The sequence below is a fragment of the Physeter macrocephalus genome, chromosome 6 (genome assembly GCF_002837175.3).
Source record: "Physeter macrocephalus isolate SW-GA chromosome 6, ASM283717v5, whole genome shotgun sequence".
Classification (NCBI taxonomy): domain Eukaryota; kingdom Metazoa; phylum Chordata; class Mammalia; order Artiodactyla; family Physeteridae; genus Physeter; species Physeter macrocephalus.
In genome coordinates, this window is record NC_041219.1 from 34,941,846 (window position 1) to 34,960,449 (window position 18,604).

Consider the following 18,604-nt stretch of genomic DNA (forward strand, 5'->3'; position numbering starts at 1 on the left):
AGGTGTGCGGTGTCAATATGCCCAATCTAAGCACAGGCACTTAAATTACATGACTGAGATTGAGAAACTCAAAAAGTTCCTGGAAATGAAACACACTTTTGCTCCTGTTCATTCCTTCCTCCTCCTCCTCCATGACCTTGTTTCATCACTTACTTCCTCTGCTAATCAGTCTTCAGATTCTCCCTCAGATTGGACTCTGTCCTAACCTGTTAGGGGAACCACTGGCCGAAACCACCCACCCTGGCCAGGTGACCATTTGCATGAGTTGTTTTACCACAGGAGGTCCTGGTAAGGAACACAGAACTAACAAGCCACTACCAACTGGAAGAATTCGGTAAAGGTCAAAAGGAGAAACAGTCCATATGTCCTACCAACCTCTCAGAATCCTTCTCGCTGGAATCCATCTTGGCTGAGCGATGCGAGCACCACAGGAAGGACCCTGAGTCAGAATGATTGGCCAGAGACAACCCAGAAACTAACCCCGTCACCATAAAACCCGAGACTTCGAGCCATGTGGCAGAGCAGTCTCCTCCTGGGTTCCCTTACCCTGCAGTTCTCCGCCTGGCCGTCCCTTTCCAGTAAAGTCTCTCGCTTTGTCAGCACATGTGTCTCCTCAGACAATTCATTTCCGAGCATTAGACAAGAGCCCGCTCTCGGGCCCTGGAAGGGGTCCTCCTTCCCGCAACAAACCCATCAGTGTGAGCATCTTCCCATTTTGTGTTCATGTACTTCTCTACCTGTCATCTTAGAATCATCGGAAGTCTAAACCTAGTGCCTTCAGTCCTCAGTCCAGTGCAACCTAACTTCTGTTTGTACCATGCTACTGACATTTTTCTTGTAGTGATGTTCACTGACTGCTTATCTGCCCAAACCAGTCTTTTTCCTTCTTGTGCTTGATGTCACGGCAGCACTTACTCCCTTGGTGGTCTCACCTATTTTAATAGTGTACCCCCCTGCCCCGGGTCCACTGATGCCACCTAAGTCAGTTTCCATCTGCCTGTCAGTTGTCTTCACCTAGGTTTCCTAGAAGCATCTTAAACTAGTCATTAAACTGTTGTTATATCTAAAACCAAACTCATAACCATACTTCTGTTCCCGGGCTCAGTTCATGATTAATAGGCAGTGAGCCTCTCAAGCAGGAAACCAACTGCATTTCATCTTCAACTCTTCTCTCTTATTCCACTCATTCAATTGGCCACCAAATTTTTTTCTCCATCCACAATCCAATGCCTTAGATTAGGTCATTAGCATTTCTTAAAAAGGACCCACCTGTCCTTAATCCCCACTGCTATCTCTAGTCCATCCACCCAATGCCTGCAGGAGCTTTCACCTGCAGAGAATAAATCTGATAATGACACCACCCTACTCACAGAACTTTTGCCTTTTTCTTGAAGGTCTCTTCCAGGTTATACCCAATCTCTTTACCATATGGATGTAAATCTCTTCACAATGTCATCCCAGGATCTCCCGGACTTATCTTCATGTGTTCCAGTCACCCAGGACCACTTTTCATCCCCCGAGCAAACCAAGTTCATTTGAACACTGAGTCATTAAGTTCAGGCACTGAGTGTTTGCTTTATGTATCCTTAAACACAAAGCACAACGTCTGACAACTTGTACATCTTCAATGTTTGTTGAATGAATTAACCACAAATCCTGGGTGATTGGTTCTTCAATAAAACATTAATTATTCATTAATTTAGTAAGTAAGTAAAAGAATTATGAAAGGAATGCCTCCTTCAAAAAAATTACTTCTTGGGAATCCCCTGGCCGTCCAGTTGTTAGGACTCGGTGCTTTTCACTGCCCTGGGTCCAGGGTTCAACCCCAGGTCAGGGAGCTAAGATCCCGCAAGCCATGTGGTGTGACTAAAAAAAAATTACTTTTTTTTTCAGATGGGTGGGAGGCAAACAATTGTCTGCTGACCTGGTATTTCTGTCATTTTCCTAGCCAATTTCAAATCTTGTTCAATTCACATCAGAACAGCTGACGAAACCTTTTCCCCCTTCCCTGTAATATCTTTATGTACAGAAATAAATTCATGAGATCATGGTAAACAGGAGCATATACCTCAGTTTTCCAGAGATAATGACAACTAAAGCATGAACTGCACCTCCTAAGAAAACCCTATATATGTAGAGATTTAAGATTAGCTAAACTGAGAAAGTCAGGTCATATGAGTTCCTATATTTGCAAGTTAATTTAGAAACTATTCATAAGGGGAAGGGAAAAAAAACTGACCTCTTAAAATTTTCAAGAAATTCTCACTCTCATTGTCATCATGGAAATCCCCAAGTTTCTCAAATATGTTCTTTTTTCCTTAACCCTAGGAGCCTAAAAACATCTGCCAGAAAATATGATGAAACTGAAGTTTCTGGTACCATTGCCCAAACCTGTAGTAACTTGTAATGAACAGGTATCACTCCCACAAAGTGCTCTGGTTTCTCTCCCTTTGAGTAACCAGAATTTCTAAACCTTTGCTGAGCCTTTCTGATTTCTGTACTCAGTGATATGGGGTTAACAGTGCCTCTTAGGGGATGCTAATATGCTGATGGTATGTACGATTGTATAAAGACCAGATTCTCTAGGCAATAGTATTAAATGAGTATTAAGCATTCATTGGTACATATTTTTTCAATAAACATTTATTTTGTGCTAGTGTGTAGTGTAAGCCCCAACCATTTTTTATTTTCTTTTTTGTAATGCAACAGCCTGACTCAGGCTTTTATTATTTTTTTTGCCATGCCATGAGGCATGCGGGATCTTAATTCCCCAGCCAGGGATTGAACCCTCGCCCCCTGCAGTGGAAGCTCAGAGTCTTAACCACTGGACCTCCAGGGAAGTCCCCTGACTTAAGCTTTGATCACCAAGGCATCCAAGGATGGCCATCTCAAATAAACATATTACCAGCCACAGACTAAATAAAGAGCCAAGCTCCTTTGTTTCTGAGATCTTGATTGATTTTAATAACTGACCGTTTGGACAATTCACCTTTTTCTCTTCCTTCAATTTATATTCCTGCTCTGTGATACCTTTGCAACTTTTCTATAAATCTAAAATTACTCCAAAATATTTATTAAATTGCAGTCATCTATTCCACCCCAATAAAAGGAGAACCCAGTCCCATGCATGCTCTCTCTCTCTCTCTCCCTCTCTTTTCCCCTCGACCTCACAGGTGTGCTATATGATTTCCAGGTCTTATAAGTAATAACCCTTTATCTTTTCAAAGTTTCCTGATGGTTATTGCTGAAGGGCATCTTGCAATCATAATAACCACAAGGGCCGATCCAACCACATTGGTTACTGATAGGCTGAGACCAGCACAGAACATAGTGCTTGGCACTGGAGATACAAATGTAGGAGGTTTAGTTCCTGCTCACAAAGTTTTGAGTCTAGTGGGTAGACTGAGAGTTACATTGTGAAGTATGTAACGGAAGTAGCCCAGGATGCTTCCTGATGCAGGGGAATGGCACAGAGGGAAGACTTCCTGAAGAAGGTCATTGCTGAGGTGAATACATTCACCAGGTATTTATTAAGCACCTATGTCAAAGCACTGCTCCAAGCTCTGGGAACAGATCAGCGAATGAAGCAGAAAGAATACCCTTTCTAGGTATTCTAGAAGAATACCCTGAAGAAAGGTTGCCAGATGAACAATTTAAAGAAAACAAACAGTATATCTTTAAAGGTTAATTATGTACAAGTGAGTAGAGCTTAGGCACCAGAAAAATCTGGCTCACTGTGTAACGTTTCCTGCCTTTGTGTACAGAGGTGACTTTTCTCCATACCTGGGAACAGGGCCCAGAATCCATTCACAGCTCAGGGATCCCTGCCCTGTAATAAACACACACACACACACACACACACACACACACACACACGGGGTGGGTCACTCAAAAGGTGACTGACACCCGGGGTTGTGACACCCCCATTATGACAATGTCCCTTTGCCAGAGCAGGAATATAGAAAAGAGATTCTACTTAACCCCACCCCTAAGAGCATATTTTAAGCATATTCATATTTCTTCTGAATCGGAAAAGGGAGAGTAGAAATTATACACGGTGCTTTTTAAATTTTATTTATTTATTTTGGCTGCACCGGGTCTTAGTTGCAGCACGCAGGATCTTTGTTGCAGCATACGGATTTCTTAGCTGCGGCACGCGAACTCTGAGTTATGCCATGCATGTGGGATCTAGTTCCCTGACCAGGGATCAAACCCCGGCCCCCTGCACTGGGAGCGCAGAGTCTTACCCACTGGACCACCAGGGAAGTCCCCGATGGTGCTTTTTAAAGAGATGGTACACTTTAGTACGTGAGCCCTTTTTTTTTTTTCAGAGCAATGGTTACACACATTCGTTCAGATAAATTTCCTTGACTGTTTCAGAGACTCTTGGAAGGAGAAGCATGGTGACATCCTCTTTGGTGGGATGATCCCTGAGGCCCTGCCATTCATTGAAAAATATATTATTTTGATTTGATTTTAAATGCACTGAATTACGGGACTTCCCCGGTGGCGCAGTGGTTAAGAATCCCCCTGCCAACGCAGGGGACACGGGTTCGAGACCTGGTCCGGGAAGATTGCACATGCCGCAGAGCAACTAAGCCCGTGCGCCACAGCTACTGAGCCTGTGCTCTAGAGCCCGCGAACCACAACTACTGAGCCCACATGCTTCAACTACTGAAGCCCAAGCGCCTAGAGCCCATACTCCACAAGAGAAGCCACCGCAATGAGAAGCCCACGCACCGCAACGAAGAGTACACAACCGGAGAAAGCCCATGTGCAGCAACGAAGACCCAACGCAGCCAAAAATAAAATAAATAAATTTATAAAAAAGAAAAAAACCCCACACATTAAAATAAATAAATAAATAAATAAATGTACTGAATTACAATAATCTTTTATTCACTTTAGCTCTCCTGTGTTTGCTGTTCATAGCAATGTTTATTAACCTCTGCCTGACCTTCTCTGGGAATCTAGAGATACCATGTGAAGTCAACCCAGTTCAGATGAGTTAAACAAGGTGGGAGAGTCAAGTTAACTGTATGTGTATATTGAGAAACGTGAGCTGCTGTAGCAGATAAACCCAGAAAACTCAAAGGCTTTAGTATCTCATTTCTGTAAAGACCCAAACCAGTGTTTCTCAATGGCTGGGGATTGGGGTTTGGGTGCAGTTCTTTGCTTCACAAAGTTGTTCAGGGACCCAGGATGATAGTCTCTATCCATAACAAGTGGCTTCCAAGGTCATCGTGGGCACTGGCATACTGCCAGCTGATGGGAGAAGAAAGTGAAGAAGGCATACCCACTGCCCATACTGGGAAATGGCTCACCACTTCCACTGGCCTGATCCCGCCAGGAGGAAGGGAAGTCCTTGCCTGAGGAAACACTTCCCAGCGAGAACTAGACAATGGAAAAGAAGCAGGAATCTATCATTCTAGGGGAACATCTAGGCATACTGTGTGTTCTCTGCTTCTACAATATAACTGAGAAAAGTAATATGGTTGTCAAAAGATGACTAATATGGTTGTCAAAAGGTGACTAATTTTACATATGAGATCTTATTGAGTTTTGGTAAATATATTACTGCAACTTTAATAAATATTTTGGACTAATTTTAGATTTATACAAAAGTTGCAAAGATAGAGCAGAGAATTCTCATATAACCTTGACCCAGTTTCCCCTAATATTAACATGTACCATGTAACCATGGTACATTTGTCAAAACTAAGAAATTAACATTGGCACATTACCATTAACTAAGCTATAAGCTTAATTCAGGTTTCACTAGTTTTTCCATTAAGGTCCCTTTTCTGTTCCAGGATCCAATCTGGGACACCCTACTGCGTTTAGATATCATGTTACCTTTGTTCCTCTAGTCTGTGAGAGTTTCTCAGTCTTTCTTTGTTTTTCATGACCTTGAAACTTTTGAAAGTACCAATCAGGTATTTTATAGAATGACCTTCAATTTGGGTTTGTCTTGTTTTCTCACAATTAGACTGGGGGGTATGGCTTTGGAGAAAATACCACAGAGGTGAAGTACTCTCTCATCACATCATGTTATGATATCCTATTATATCAATATATACAGTATCAGCTTATTATCGGCGACATTAACTTTGATGATCTGGTTAAGGTGTTGTCTGCCAGATTTCTCCTCTGTAAAGATACCTTATTTCTCTTTCCATACTCTAGTCCTCAGAAGTCACTAAGTTCAGTCCATATTCACGGAGAGGGGATACTGCAGCTTTTAGAAGAGAGAAATAATTGAGGTTTTTATTGCCTGTGAATCAAAATACATAGAATAAGTAAAGAATGGTAAAGGAAATGGAATTAGCAGTGCTAATTTTTGTACTCTTATCTGGTAATTAAAGAGCTGAGTAATGACAAGTGACCAAGCTCCTGAACTGTGAATTTTAAAAAGTTGCTTTTGCAAAAACATGACAACTTATCCTCAAAAAAGAAATGGACCTAATGCAGTGCTCCAGCTTCTGCTTCTAACAACGTTGGACTAGGAAATTCAGGCAACTGAAAAATCTAGGGAAATATAAAAACATCTTAAAAGCATCAGATTTAACCAAAGGATGAGGAGTTATTGGGCCAAGATCTCCAAAAAGAATAGAATCCAGAGGAGTGAGCCCAGCTCTGGGATTGTATTTGGTCAGGGGCATCTGCCCGTGAGGAAAGGCCACTGAAACGGGCTTTCAACCACCTTCTAAGTAAGGGATTTCAGCCTTGGAGACCAGGGCTGTGGGTCTAAAGTAAGGGTGAGCAAGAAATAACCAGCCCTCATACACACCGCAGGTCTGGCTTCAAGGTATCTGGAGCGGGGTGTGTGCAGGGCAGGGGAGACGTGGCATAGAAAGCCTCGAGCCATAAAATAAGGTCTGCGTGATGGTGAATAGCAAATGTCCCCAGTGCCAACATGAAGTAAACAAAATACTCTCTGGGGCAATATCATCAACACCTAAAATTATTTCTAAAAATAATTCTTCAAGTACAATGTCTAATAATCAATACAGGATAACAATGTGGTGTATTAAAGTGGGAACTCCAGGGATGTAAAAACACACTTTAAGAGGGGAACAAAAAGATGGCAGGTTGAGTTTGTAAAATTATCATGACCTAGTAGAAGAAATAAGCAAGGCTCTTAAGCAAGTTCAGCACATGCACATCCAGATTTACAGATGGGATACATAATGGCATAATTTACAAGAGGATTCATGATAGTATTTTAAAGACGGTATTTAGGAAAATGACTTTATACTCAGTTTTCTAGGAATATGGCCCATTGAACAACTGGGTACCTGGGATTTAGAGACATCATGAAAGGGATGCAATAAAACAACTAATTTAGGAAGTACAGTTGACCCTTGAACAAACATGAGTTTGAACTGTACCAGTCCACATATACACGGATTTTTTTTTTCAATATATATGTGATGCAGTACTACATGATCCAAGATTGGTTGAATCTGCTGATGAAGAGCCACGAATATAGAGGACCAACTAATAAAGCTATAAGATTTTCCACTGGGGGTGGGGGATGGTGTAAGGGTCAACTGTATTGAAAACTACCCAAATAATAGTGTTTAAGTAAGACAGAAGTTTATTTCTCTTTCACATAAAGGAAGCCCAGAGCTAGGTGATCCAGGGCTGCCCCAGCAGCTCCATGTTGTCAGTAGGGACTAGGCCACCACCTTTTTGTTCCACCATCCTCACTTATAGCCTCTCTCCTCAAATTTGGTGACTTCATACTCCAATATGGCTGCTGGAATCCAGCCATCCCATTATGTTGCAAGTCATTTTCCCTTAAGCAGCCTTCTTATATCACATAAGGATTCTTATTACATGCTGTAGGTCTGGACCATCACGTGGCTGCCCCTAGCTGCAAGGGAAAGTGAGAAATCTGATCCTTTTGTATGGGGCAGAATGTGTCCACTCTAAATTGGGAATTTATTACTAAGGAGGAAGGGAAAATGGGTGCTGCACTGGGTAACTTGTGATCTATCACAACAATGAAATAAAGGAGCTATAGCTCTAAAAGCAAGTATAAGTTAATACCACAAGCAGTGTTTTATATGATGAACCTGCAACAGTGAGGTTATCGAAGCAATGAAATTGGTACAGTACTTTCATATAATTTAGAATGTTAACAAGGATTTTTAAATATTCGTATTGTCCTTTGGCAGAGCAATCCTATGCGTGGAAAGGACAGGAAAAAGAAAAGCAGAAAAAATTGAAGTGTTTGTAGAATGTTATTTAAAATAGAGAACTATCTGGATGAGCATAAGTGTTTAACATTGGGGGCAGTGAAACAAATTATAGTTCATTAATTCAATGGATGAATACAGAGTAAATGTGGTAACTCAAAGATTGTAACAACATGGAATAGATATTTGATCATAAAAATAATCAAGCTACAAATTTGCAACTACAACTTGATTTTGAATATTCCTATGAGAAAAAGCCAAACAGAAATTAGAAAATTGAGAAAGTTGACTTTTTGCCAGGGAATTATGGATGCTTCTCAGATGTTATTATATATTGTGTAAGTTTTTCAAAATGCATAATATATCCATGCATAAATACACATATACAAAAATTTAATAATAACTATATATATATTTTTAAATTTATTTGTTTTTATTTTTGGCTGTATTGGGTCTTCGTTGCTGAGCACAGTCTAGTTGCAGTGAGCGGGGGCTACTCTTCATTGCGGTATGCAGGCTTCTCATTGTGGTGGCTTCTCTTGTTGCGGAGTGCAGGCTCTAGGTGCGCAGGCTTCAGCAGTTGTGGCACGTGGGCTCACTAGTTGTGGCTCACGGGCTCTAGAGCGCAGGCTCAGTAGTTGTGGTGCACGGGCTTAGTTGCTCCACGGCATGTGGGATCTTCCTGGACCAGGGCTTGAACCCATGTCCCCGGCATTGGCAGGCAGATTCTTAACCACTGTGCCACCAGGGAAGCCCTAGATAACTATATATTTTAAGGGGTTTCCTTCTGTAATTCTGGAGTTTGAGGAATTAGAAGAGTGAGACAGTCCTCACAATGGTTAGGGTTGCAGGCTTTTGAGTCAGATAGACCTGGATTCAAATTCTGCACCTCTGTTCATTAGCTGCATGACCTTGAGCTTCAGTCTCCTCATCCATGAAAAGGGGATGATACCTGAGCTTTGGTGTGCGGATTATTTAGATCGGAACAACACTACCTTTCAATAAATGATGATCATCAAGGAAGAATGACTTCATCCTCAAAAGGATAGTCCACTGAGACCCTTACTTTGAGACAGTGTGAGTTCCTTTGACAGAAAGTCAGAATCATTTCAAAGGGAGATGCACAATATTTATTATATTATACATATTAAAGTTACCCAGAAAGAAAATTTTTTTTTTCTTTTACTCTTCTGGGTCCTCAGCTTGGGTCTCTGTCAACAAAAAACAGAAAAATGAACAGAAGTTTATTAATATGTATATCTCAAATGCACGGGAGAAACTCAGGGATGAGTAACTCAAAGGGGTGGCTAGAACTTGGGTGTATATAGCATTTTAACAAAGAAAAAATAAATTTGTATAGAAATGACAGGACAAAGGAAAGCGTTTTAAGGCTTCCAAGGGTGGGAAACTGGGAATGTAATATATTGGGGGAAACTAACAGAGTGAGGTTTGTTCGGTGTCGTCTCTGGGCTAACAAGTCTAGAACCTTCTCCGGCAAAGGCAATTTATATTTTGTCTTTAGGCAGAAAGGAGGAGGGTAGAGAGAGCTTTTCCTGTTTTTGCTGCTCCTAATTGCCTTCGGCTCAAAACAGTATGTCAAAGAGGCATATTTGGGGGTTACATAATCTGGTTTCCTTCACCAGTAAGGTTGTTTTTCAGAATTTTTGCATTTCTTACCATATAAACTTTACTGTTCCAAGCAGTGGGTGTCATAAGATCTACAGTATTGGGACTTCCCTGGTGGTTCAGTGGCTAAGGCTCCGGGCTCCCAATGAGCCTGGGCTCAATCCCTGGTCAGGGAACTAGATCCCACGTGCCACAACTAAGAGTTTGCATGCCGTCACTAAAGACTAAGACCTGGTGCAGCCAAATAAATATTTAAAAGAAAAAAATAGAGCTCCCCTGGTGGCACAGTGGTTAAGAATCCGCCTGCCAATGCAGGGGACATGGGTTCGGGCCCTGGTTCAGGTTAAAGCCCGGGTTCGGGCCCTGGTTCAGGTTCAAGCCCTGGTCCAGGAAGATCCCACATGCCGTGGAGCAACTAAGCCCGTGCGCCAAAACTACTGAGCCTGCGCTCTAGAGCCCGTGAGCCACAACTACTGAGCCCACGTGCCACAACTACTGAAGCCTGCAGGCCTAGAGCCTGTGCTCCACAAGAGAAGCCACCGCAATGAGAAGCCTGCACACAGCAACGAAGAGTAGCCCCCGCTGGCCACAACTAGAGAAAAACCTGCCTGCAGCAACGAAGACCCAACGCAGACAAAAATAAAATAAATAAAATAAAGTATCCCTTGCTTAAAAAAAAAAAAAAAGATCTACAGCATCAGAAGCTTTTTGAAAGGAAAGCAGCGCTATGCTCCTTACGGCTGCTTGACACCGTATGTATGTGTATGCAGTTAGTTACACTTATATACCTATATTAAATAAATAAATATATATATATATCCATACTTATTTTATTCTTTCTGCCTTTATAGTCAGACAACTCCTGTATGTTTGTGTTAAAAGTGATTAGCCAGTTGGATTAAGGGACTTACAAAAGCAACAGAAAGATAAAATGATCAGGTGAATTCCATTTGATGTCATAATTCCTCTGCCTCAGGGAGGGTTTTTTAAATCAGATCAGTTGTAGGGTAGGAAAGCGGAAGCAGGAGGGGATAGGGAAAAGCAAGCAAGACCAAGGAAGTTGGTGGGTTTTCAAAATGCAGAAACCTAAGTAGAGACCTACAATGGATAACTAAGGATGGCAACTTTTGTGATTTTTTTTAAAAGCTTAATTAAAAGCTTCTGCGTTATTGGATATGGTGGTCACTTGCCCCACAGGCTCAGTGATTTCCTGAAATACAAGTCTGTCCATGTTCTTACTCTCCTCACTACCAAAACCAAAACCAAACAAATAAGGTTCTTTTTTTTTTTTGTACATTTTTAGTCGTTAAAAAATTATTTTATTTTATTTATCTTTTTATACAGCAGGTTCTTATTAGTTATCCATTTTATACATATTAGTGTATATATGTCAATCCCAGTCTCCCAATTCATCACACCACCACCACCACCCACCCACCACTTTCCCCCCTTGGTGTCCATACGTTCAGACAAATAAGATTCTTAGCAGGGCTCAGGTGATGTAGCCTCTTTGCCCACCTCTCCATTCCCTGACTTACACTAGCTTGCTTCTTTTTTTTTTTTAATGGTTTATTTATTCATTTAGGCCACCGGCCATGTGGGATCCTAGTCCTTCCGGGCCAGGGATGGAACCTGTGCCCCCTGCAGTGGAAGCGTGGAGTCCTAACCACTGGACCACCATGGAAGTCCCCTAGGGTACTTCTCTAGGTCCAGAAAAACAGGCAATTCACTGTCTGTGCATTTTCTCCTGCTGTTTCCTTGGACTGGAATGCTAGTCTCACCTTTCTTTGCCTGAAGAGCAATGATTTACTTTAAAAACCTCTACTATCTGCCAGGAAAACGTACCTGGCTCTTCATGCGAGCACTGGCCCCAGCCTCTCAGCTCTGTGCATATCTCTATTTTTTTTAAAATCTCATATTTATTTAATATTCCATACAATGTATTTTATTTTGACATGTCAGTCTCCTAGACCCCATGAAACTATTTAATCTTTGTATCCTGTCCTCCAGCAGGGTGTGACACTCAAGAAATGTTAATGTGGCTAAAACGAACTCACGTTCAGTTACCAATGACCAGTGACCTCACATACCTTGGGCTCAGAATCCCTAAACTATATTTCAAAATCACTGAGCCGGCCAGCGCCTTCAGAACACGAATCCCTTTCGCAGGGTTTGAAATGTATCAAGTCCCCATTACTCACCTTAGGTCATGGCTCCAAGCCAGGGATAACCCTGATCCGTGAGAGCAAGAGAAACCTAACTTCTAGGAAAGAAGAGTCTGCTGTGTGGGGTGGAGGGGGGACTGGGGCGGGGTAGGGGGGAAGCAGCTCTGTGGGCAGCACCGGGGCCGTCCAGGCTCGGCCAGAGCTCACCCCCGGCCCTCGCAAACACCCGCCTCTACACTCCCTCGGTTTTCAGGTGGACACCATCCACGTGGGTGCCGCATCCGTGCCCCGTGTCCTGGCGAACGTCACCAAACACTTCTGCCCGGACCCCGGCAGCCGGGGCAGCAGCAGCCGTCGCAGCGCGGCGGGATGGGGTGGATGTCACCACGCGCGGGCGGCGGGACGACAGAGAGGAAGCCGTCGGGGTTCGAGGCTCGGCACCCCGGAAACACCGAGGGAAAGAGGGGCCGGGAGGCGTTGATCCGTTTCCCCGGAGTTGCGCAAGAGCAAGGGCGGCCTGGCTGGCTGGGACCGTCTGGGCGGGCATTCCCGCCGTGGCCCCCGCCCGGAGGCCGAACCAAAAGCGAAAGGAGCCGGCCCCCCCCGCCCCCGCCCCGCGGCCCCGCACCCCCGGCGTCGCGTTCGCGGCGGGGCCGCCGCTTTGTGACTTCACTCGCTTCGCAATAAGCCCGGGCCGCCCGCGCCCCACCCACCCCCGGGCCGCCGCCTCGCCGCCTCGCCGCCCAACGCCTCGCTCCGCTCTCCGCGCTTCCCCTCCCTCCGGGGCCGGGCCTGCCCCGCCGTCGCGGAGCCTCCCGCCCGGCCGCCCGTGGCTGTTGGCGCCGTGGCCGCCGCGCCGCGGGTCGGCACGTGCGCGGCCCCCGCCTCCCAGCAGCGCGGAGCAGCCCCCCGTTCCGGCCCCGCAGAGCGCAGCGCCCTCCTGGCGGCGGCGCGATGCTGTGCTTCCTGAGGGGAATGGCCTTCATCCCCTTCCTCCTGGTGACCTGGTCGTCCGCCGCCTTCATCATCTCCTACGTGGTCGCCGTGCTCTCCGGGCACGTCAACCCCTTCCTCCCCTACATCAGGTGAGGAGGCGGGTGGGAGGCCGGACGCGGGACGGGGCAGCGGCACCGCGGGGGAGCACTGCTGATGCGGAGGGAAGGGGTCCAGACCCAGCTGGGGCGTCTTGCGGAAAGATGGAGCACTGACCACCAAGAGGGGGGTGCTCCTGGCAGCCCCGGGAGGTACAGGGAGGCTGGGGATAGGAGCTGAGCGGTTCTGATTTTACCCCGAACACTGAGCAGAGTGGCGTCAGGAACCATCGAGGATGCACAGTAGAACTTTGAGACTGGGTATGGGACAGAATCTCTGGAAGACGCTTCTTTGGCGGTATTGAAACAAGGATGGATCCTGTTGGATGCCACTCATTGAGTGTGTAAGAGGCAGATCCAGGTTTCGCTAAAACAGCTCACGTATTTCACTCCTGCTTCCCAACGTCCTCGTGAAGTGGCTGTCTGGCTCATTTTTCTTGCAAGGAAACTAAGTTTAAGCTGATGTTGAAATTCATCAGCGTGACACTGATGTCACAGTTAAGAAATGGTGGAAGCAGAACTCAGACCCAGATTCATTCCCATGCCAGAAGCAACACCATGCTACCTTTGGTAGCGGTGTTTGGAAGACGCTTTAAGCTCTCTTGGATGGAGCTGCCCAAGATCCCTCTGGGTACTGGGACTTCAAACTGTCAACAGTTGGTGACATCTCTTGTGTTGTCATTATACCATTTCGTCTTTCATGAGTTCTGGCCTCTACCTTTCTTTAATTTTTTAAAAATAAATTTATTTATTTATGGCTGCGTTGGGTCTTCGTGGCTGCGCATGGGCTTTCTCTAGTCGAGAGTGGCTCCTCTTTCGTGGCGAGTGGAGGCTCCTCTTTGTTGCGGTGCGTGGGCTTCAGGAGTTGTGGCACGCGGGCTCAGTAGTTGTGGCTCACGGGCTCTAGAGCGCAGCCTCGGTAGTTGTGGTGCACGGGCTTAGTTGCTCCGTGGCATGTGGGATCTTCCCGGACCAGGGCTCGAACCCGTGTCCCCTGAATTGGCAGGGGGATTCTTTTTTTTTTTTTTTTTTTTTTTTTGCGGTATGCGGGCCTCTCACTGCCGCGGCCCCTCCCGTCGCGGAGCACAGGCTCCGGACGCGCAGGCCCAGCGGCCATGGCCCACGGGCCCAGCCGCTCCGCGGCACGTGGGATCCTCCCAGACCGGGGCACGAACCCGCGTCCCCTGCATCGGCAGGCGGACTCCCAACCACTGCGCCACCAGGGAAGCCCGGCAGGGGGATTCTTAACCACTGTGCCACCAGGGACGTCCGGCCTCTACCTTTCTTGAGAGTCACTTTATCAGTGCCCAGGACATGCGTCTGGATCCTCTTCGTGTGGCTCCCAGCTCTGCGCCTTGACTGTGGTAATGGCGTTCCTTAAACATTTGAAGACTCCATCCTTATCCAAGTGGTGTGACCGCTCTGGGTCTGTATTGATTGGTGAGGGCGTTATAAAATTGGTGACACCCAAGGTTACTGCTTAATTATTGTAGGGATTGTAGAGATTATAGAGGTTGTAGGGCCTCTTCTTCTTGCAGCCATTCTGCCTGGTGAGCAATGCTCTATAATCTTTTTTGTAGGCGAGGAAGGGGAAACGAAGTGAATCAAGAGGGGACTACAGTTTAAAGATGCAAGGAAGCAAGTGATATGCAGAATAGTACACAGAACCAAATCTATAGTAATGGTGGTGGTTTTGCCCACGCAAGATGAGGCATCCCATGCGTCGAGGAGACTTTCCCATCAGGCGTGGTGCCCCTGCAGAAACCTTGGCTTGGTTTTTCATGGCTCGTCTCTGTTCCAAGTGCCATTGTCTTGCTTCTCTTGTATCTGAAGTGGGATAGATCCTCTTAGACTGATGTAAAAAGCAAGAGTTCACTCCCTGTAATGCTTTTTATTGAGGAAACAGCAGCTGTGTTTGTTGCCAGTTTGAAGGTCAGGGGCAGGTAGTATTTGGTACACATTGGCTTAGGCGATCAGAGGCAGGGTTTGAGCTTTGTAGAGGTGTCTGATGTAGCTGTGATTAATATCACCTCCAGGTGAGCTACTAGACATTCAGAAATGGGGAAATGAGCTGACAGGACCAACCACTTGTAAGATGCTCAAATCACAGACATTCCAAGGAAGAGGTTTTAAATTTAACAAGGAAAGGAAACTTTCAGGAAAAAGTGGAATAACAGGAGAAAAAGGCACGAGATTGTTCCCTTGTTGCCGGGAGGCTACAAACACGTGATTGCTTGCCTAAGTGTGCCTGGGGCCTTTAGGTTGTCTGCTCTCTCTGCCTACATGAGTGGCTGGAGCACTGGATTGCCTCTGCCGCCTCCTAGAAAACTAAGTCATTGAGGCCAGGGCAAGGGCAAGATTAGAAGGGCAAGTCTCTGGACGTGATGGGATTAACTCCAGATTTATCCATTTGTCCCAGACTGTTCTTCTCTAACTCATCTCTGCTCTGATGTCTCCTCTTCTTCCTTACCCCCTCCCTCCACTTCCCTCCAGACTCCTTGGCCTCCTTCCTGGGTCTTGAGCATGTCAGGCACACCTCTTCCTCCTGGCCTCTGCACTGGCTATTACTCTGCCAGAATGTTCTTCCTCCAAATATCACCAGGCTTTCTTCCTTACCTCCTTCCTTGTTCAATTATCTCTGTGAGGCCTGCTCTGATGGCCCTATTTGACATTGCACCCTAGTGCTCCTGTTCCCCCCATCCAGTCTTGTTCTCCATAGCACCTATTACCGTCTAACAAACTATATGATTTACTTATTTATTATGCTGATCATCTGTCTTCCTTTGCTGGAATGTAACATCCATGAAGGATGGAATGACTTTTTATTATCATACTTATTTATTTTAAATAATATATTTAAATATGAAGACAAAGGAAGTAATGGTCTCCTTATACGGGTGTATTAAGTGTTTTTTGGTTCTAGGTCCTGACTAATCTTCCAAGCAATGGGCCTAGGATTTTAGGACAGTCTAATAAACCTGTTTGGGCATGCAGATAATTTTGCATACTGCCAGCATGTCAGTCCCCCCAGTAAACCATGACCCCAGGCTTTAGAGTAATGGAATCACCTGTATCCAATGATTTAAAGAACAGTATTTGACCAAGCTTATATTATCATGCATGTTTTTTTTTAATTTTTGAATTTTATTTAATTTTTTTTATACAGCAGGTTCTTATTAGTTATCCATTTTATACACATCAGTGTGTAGTCAATCCCAATCTCCCAATTCATCACACCACACCAACCCCTCCCGCCACTTTCCCCCCTTGGTGTCCATACATTTGTTCTCTGCATCTGTGTCTCTATTTCTGCCCTGCAAACCGGTACATCTGTACCATTTTTCTAGGTTCCACATATATGTGTTAATATACGATTTTTGTTTTTCTCTTTCTGACTTACTTCACTCTGTATGACAGTCTCTAGGTCCATCCACACTCTACAAAATGACCCAATTTCGTTCCTTTTTATGGCGGAGTAATATTCCATTGTATATATGTGCCACATCTTCTTTATCCATTCGTCTGTCGATGGGCATTTAGGTTGCTTCCATGACCTGGCTATTGTAAATAGTGCTGCAATAAACATTGGGGTGCATGTGTCTTTTTGAATTATGGTTTTCTCTGGGTATATGCCCAGTAGTGGGATTGCTGGGTCATATGGTAATTATATTTTTCGTTTTTAAAAATTTTTTTAATTTATTTTATTTTTTTTTTATTTTTTGTTTTTTAAGGAACCTCCATACTGTTCTCCATAGTGGCTGTACCAATTTACATTCCCACCGACAGTGCAAGAGGGTTCCCTTTTCTCCACACCCTCTCCAGCATTTGTTGTTTGTAGATTTTCTGATGATGCCCATTCTAACTAATACTTAGTGATGTTGAGCAGCTTTTCATGTGCTTCTTGGCCATCTGTATGTCTTCTTTGGAGAAATGTCTATTTAGGTCTTCTGCCCATTTTTAGATTGGGTTGTTTGTTTCTTTAATACTGAGCTGCATGACCTGTTTATATATTTTGGAGATTAATCCTTTGTCAGTTGATTCGTTTGCAAATACTTTCTCCCATTCTGAGGGTTGTCTTTTCATTTTGTTTGTAGTTTCCTTTGCTTTGCAAAAGCATTTAAGTTTCATTAGGTCCCATTTGTTTATTTTTGTTTTTATTTCCATTACTCTAGGAGGTGGATCAAAAAAGATCTTGCTGCAATTTATGTCAAAGAGTGTTTTTCCTATGTTTTCCTCTAAGAGTTTTATAGTGTCCCATCTTACATTTAGGTCTCGAATCCATTTTGAGTTTATTTTTGTGTATGGTGTTAGGGAGCGTTCTAATGTCATGGTTTTACATGTAGCTGTCAGTTTTCCAGGTACCACTTATTGAAGAGGCTGTCTTTTCTCCATTTTATATTCTTGCCTCCTCTGTCATACATTAGTTGACCATAGGTATGTGGGTTTATCTCTGGGCTTTCTATCCTGTTCCATTGATCTATATTTCTGTTTTTGTGCCAGTACCGTATTGTCTTGATTACTGTAGCTTTGTAGTATAGTCTGAAGTCAGGGAGTCTGATTCCTCCAGTTCCGTTTTTTTTCCTTCAAGACTGCTTTGGTGGGACTTCCCTGGTAATGCAGTGGTTAAGAATACGCCTGCCAATGTAGGGGACACGGGTTCAAGCCCTGGTCTGGGAAGATCCCACATGCCACGGAGTAACTAAGCCTGTGTGCCACAACTACTGAGCCTGTGCTCTAGAGCCCACGAGCCACAACTACCGAGCCTGCGTGCCACAACTATTGCAGCCCACATGCCTAGAGCCCGTGCTCCAGTACAAGAGAAGCCACTGCAATGAGAAGCCCGCACACCACAACAAAGAGTAGCCCCCGCTCACCGCAACTAGAGAAAGCCCGCGCACAGCAATGAAGACCCAATGCATCCAATAAATAAATAATTTTTTTTTTAAAAAAAAAGAAAGTTAAAAAAAAAGTGCTTTGGCTATTCAGGGTCTTTTGTGACTCCATACAAATTTTAAGATATTTTGTTCTAGTTCTGTAAAAAAATGCCACTGGTAATTTGATAGGGATGGCATTGAGTCTATAGATTGCTTTGGGTAGTATAGTCATTTTCACAATATTGATTCTTCCAATCACAGAACATGGTATATCTCTCCATCTGTTTGTGTCATCTTTGATTTCTTTCATCAGTGTCTCATAGTTTTCTGAGTACAGGTCTTTTACCTCCTTAGGTAGGTTTATTCCTAGGTATTTTATTCTTTTTGTTGCAATGGTGAATGGGATTGTTTCCTTAATTTTTCTTTCTGATCTTTTGTTGTTAATGTATAGGAATGCAAGAGATTTCTGTGCATTAATTTTTCATACTGTAACTTTATCAAATTCATTAGTTAGCTCTAGTAGTTTTCTGGTGGCATCTTTAGGATTCTCTATGTATAGTATCATGTCATCTGCAAACAGTAACAGTTTATGTCCTCTTTTCCAGTTTGGATTCCTTTTATTTCTTCTTCTTCTCTGATTGCCA

General features: G+C 44.2%; 1 protein-coding gene across 1 annotated transcript in view; it reads left to right on the forward strand.

The window, feature by feature from the left end:
• Positions 1-12,858: 12,858 nt before the first annotated feature.
• DRAM1 (DNA damage regulated autophagy modulator 1) overlaps positions 12,859-18,604 on the forward strand; it is a 37,473-nt gene continuing 31,727 nt past the window's right edge. Inside the window, exon 1 of the mRNA XM_024127374.3 lies at positions 12,859-13,080. Coding sequence (XP_023983142.1) covers positions 12,950-13,080 — 131 coding nt within the window. The 5' untranslated portion in view covers positions 12,859-12,949. The remainder of the gene's footprint in view (positions 13,081-18,604) is intronic.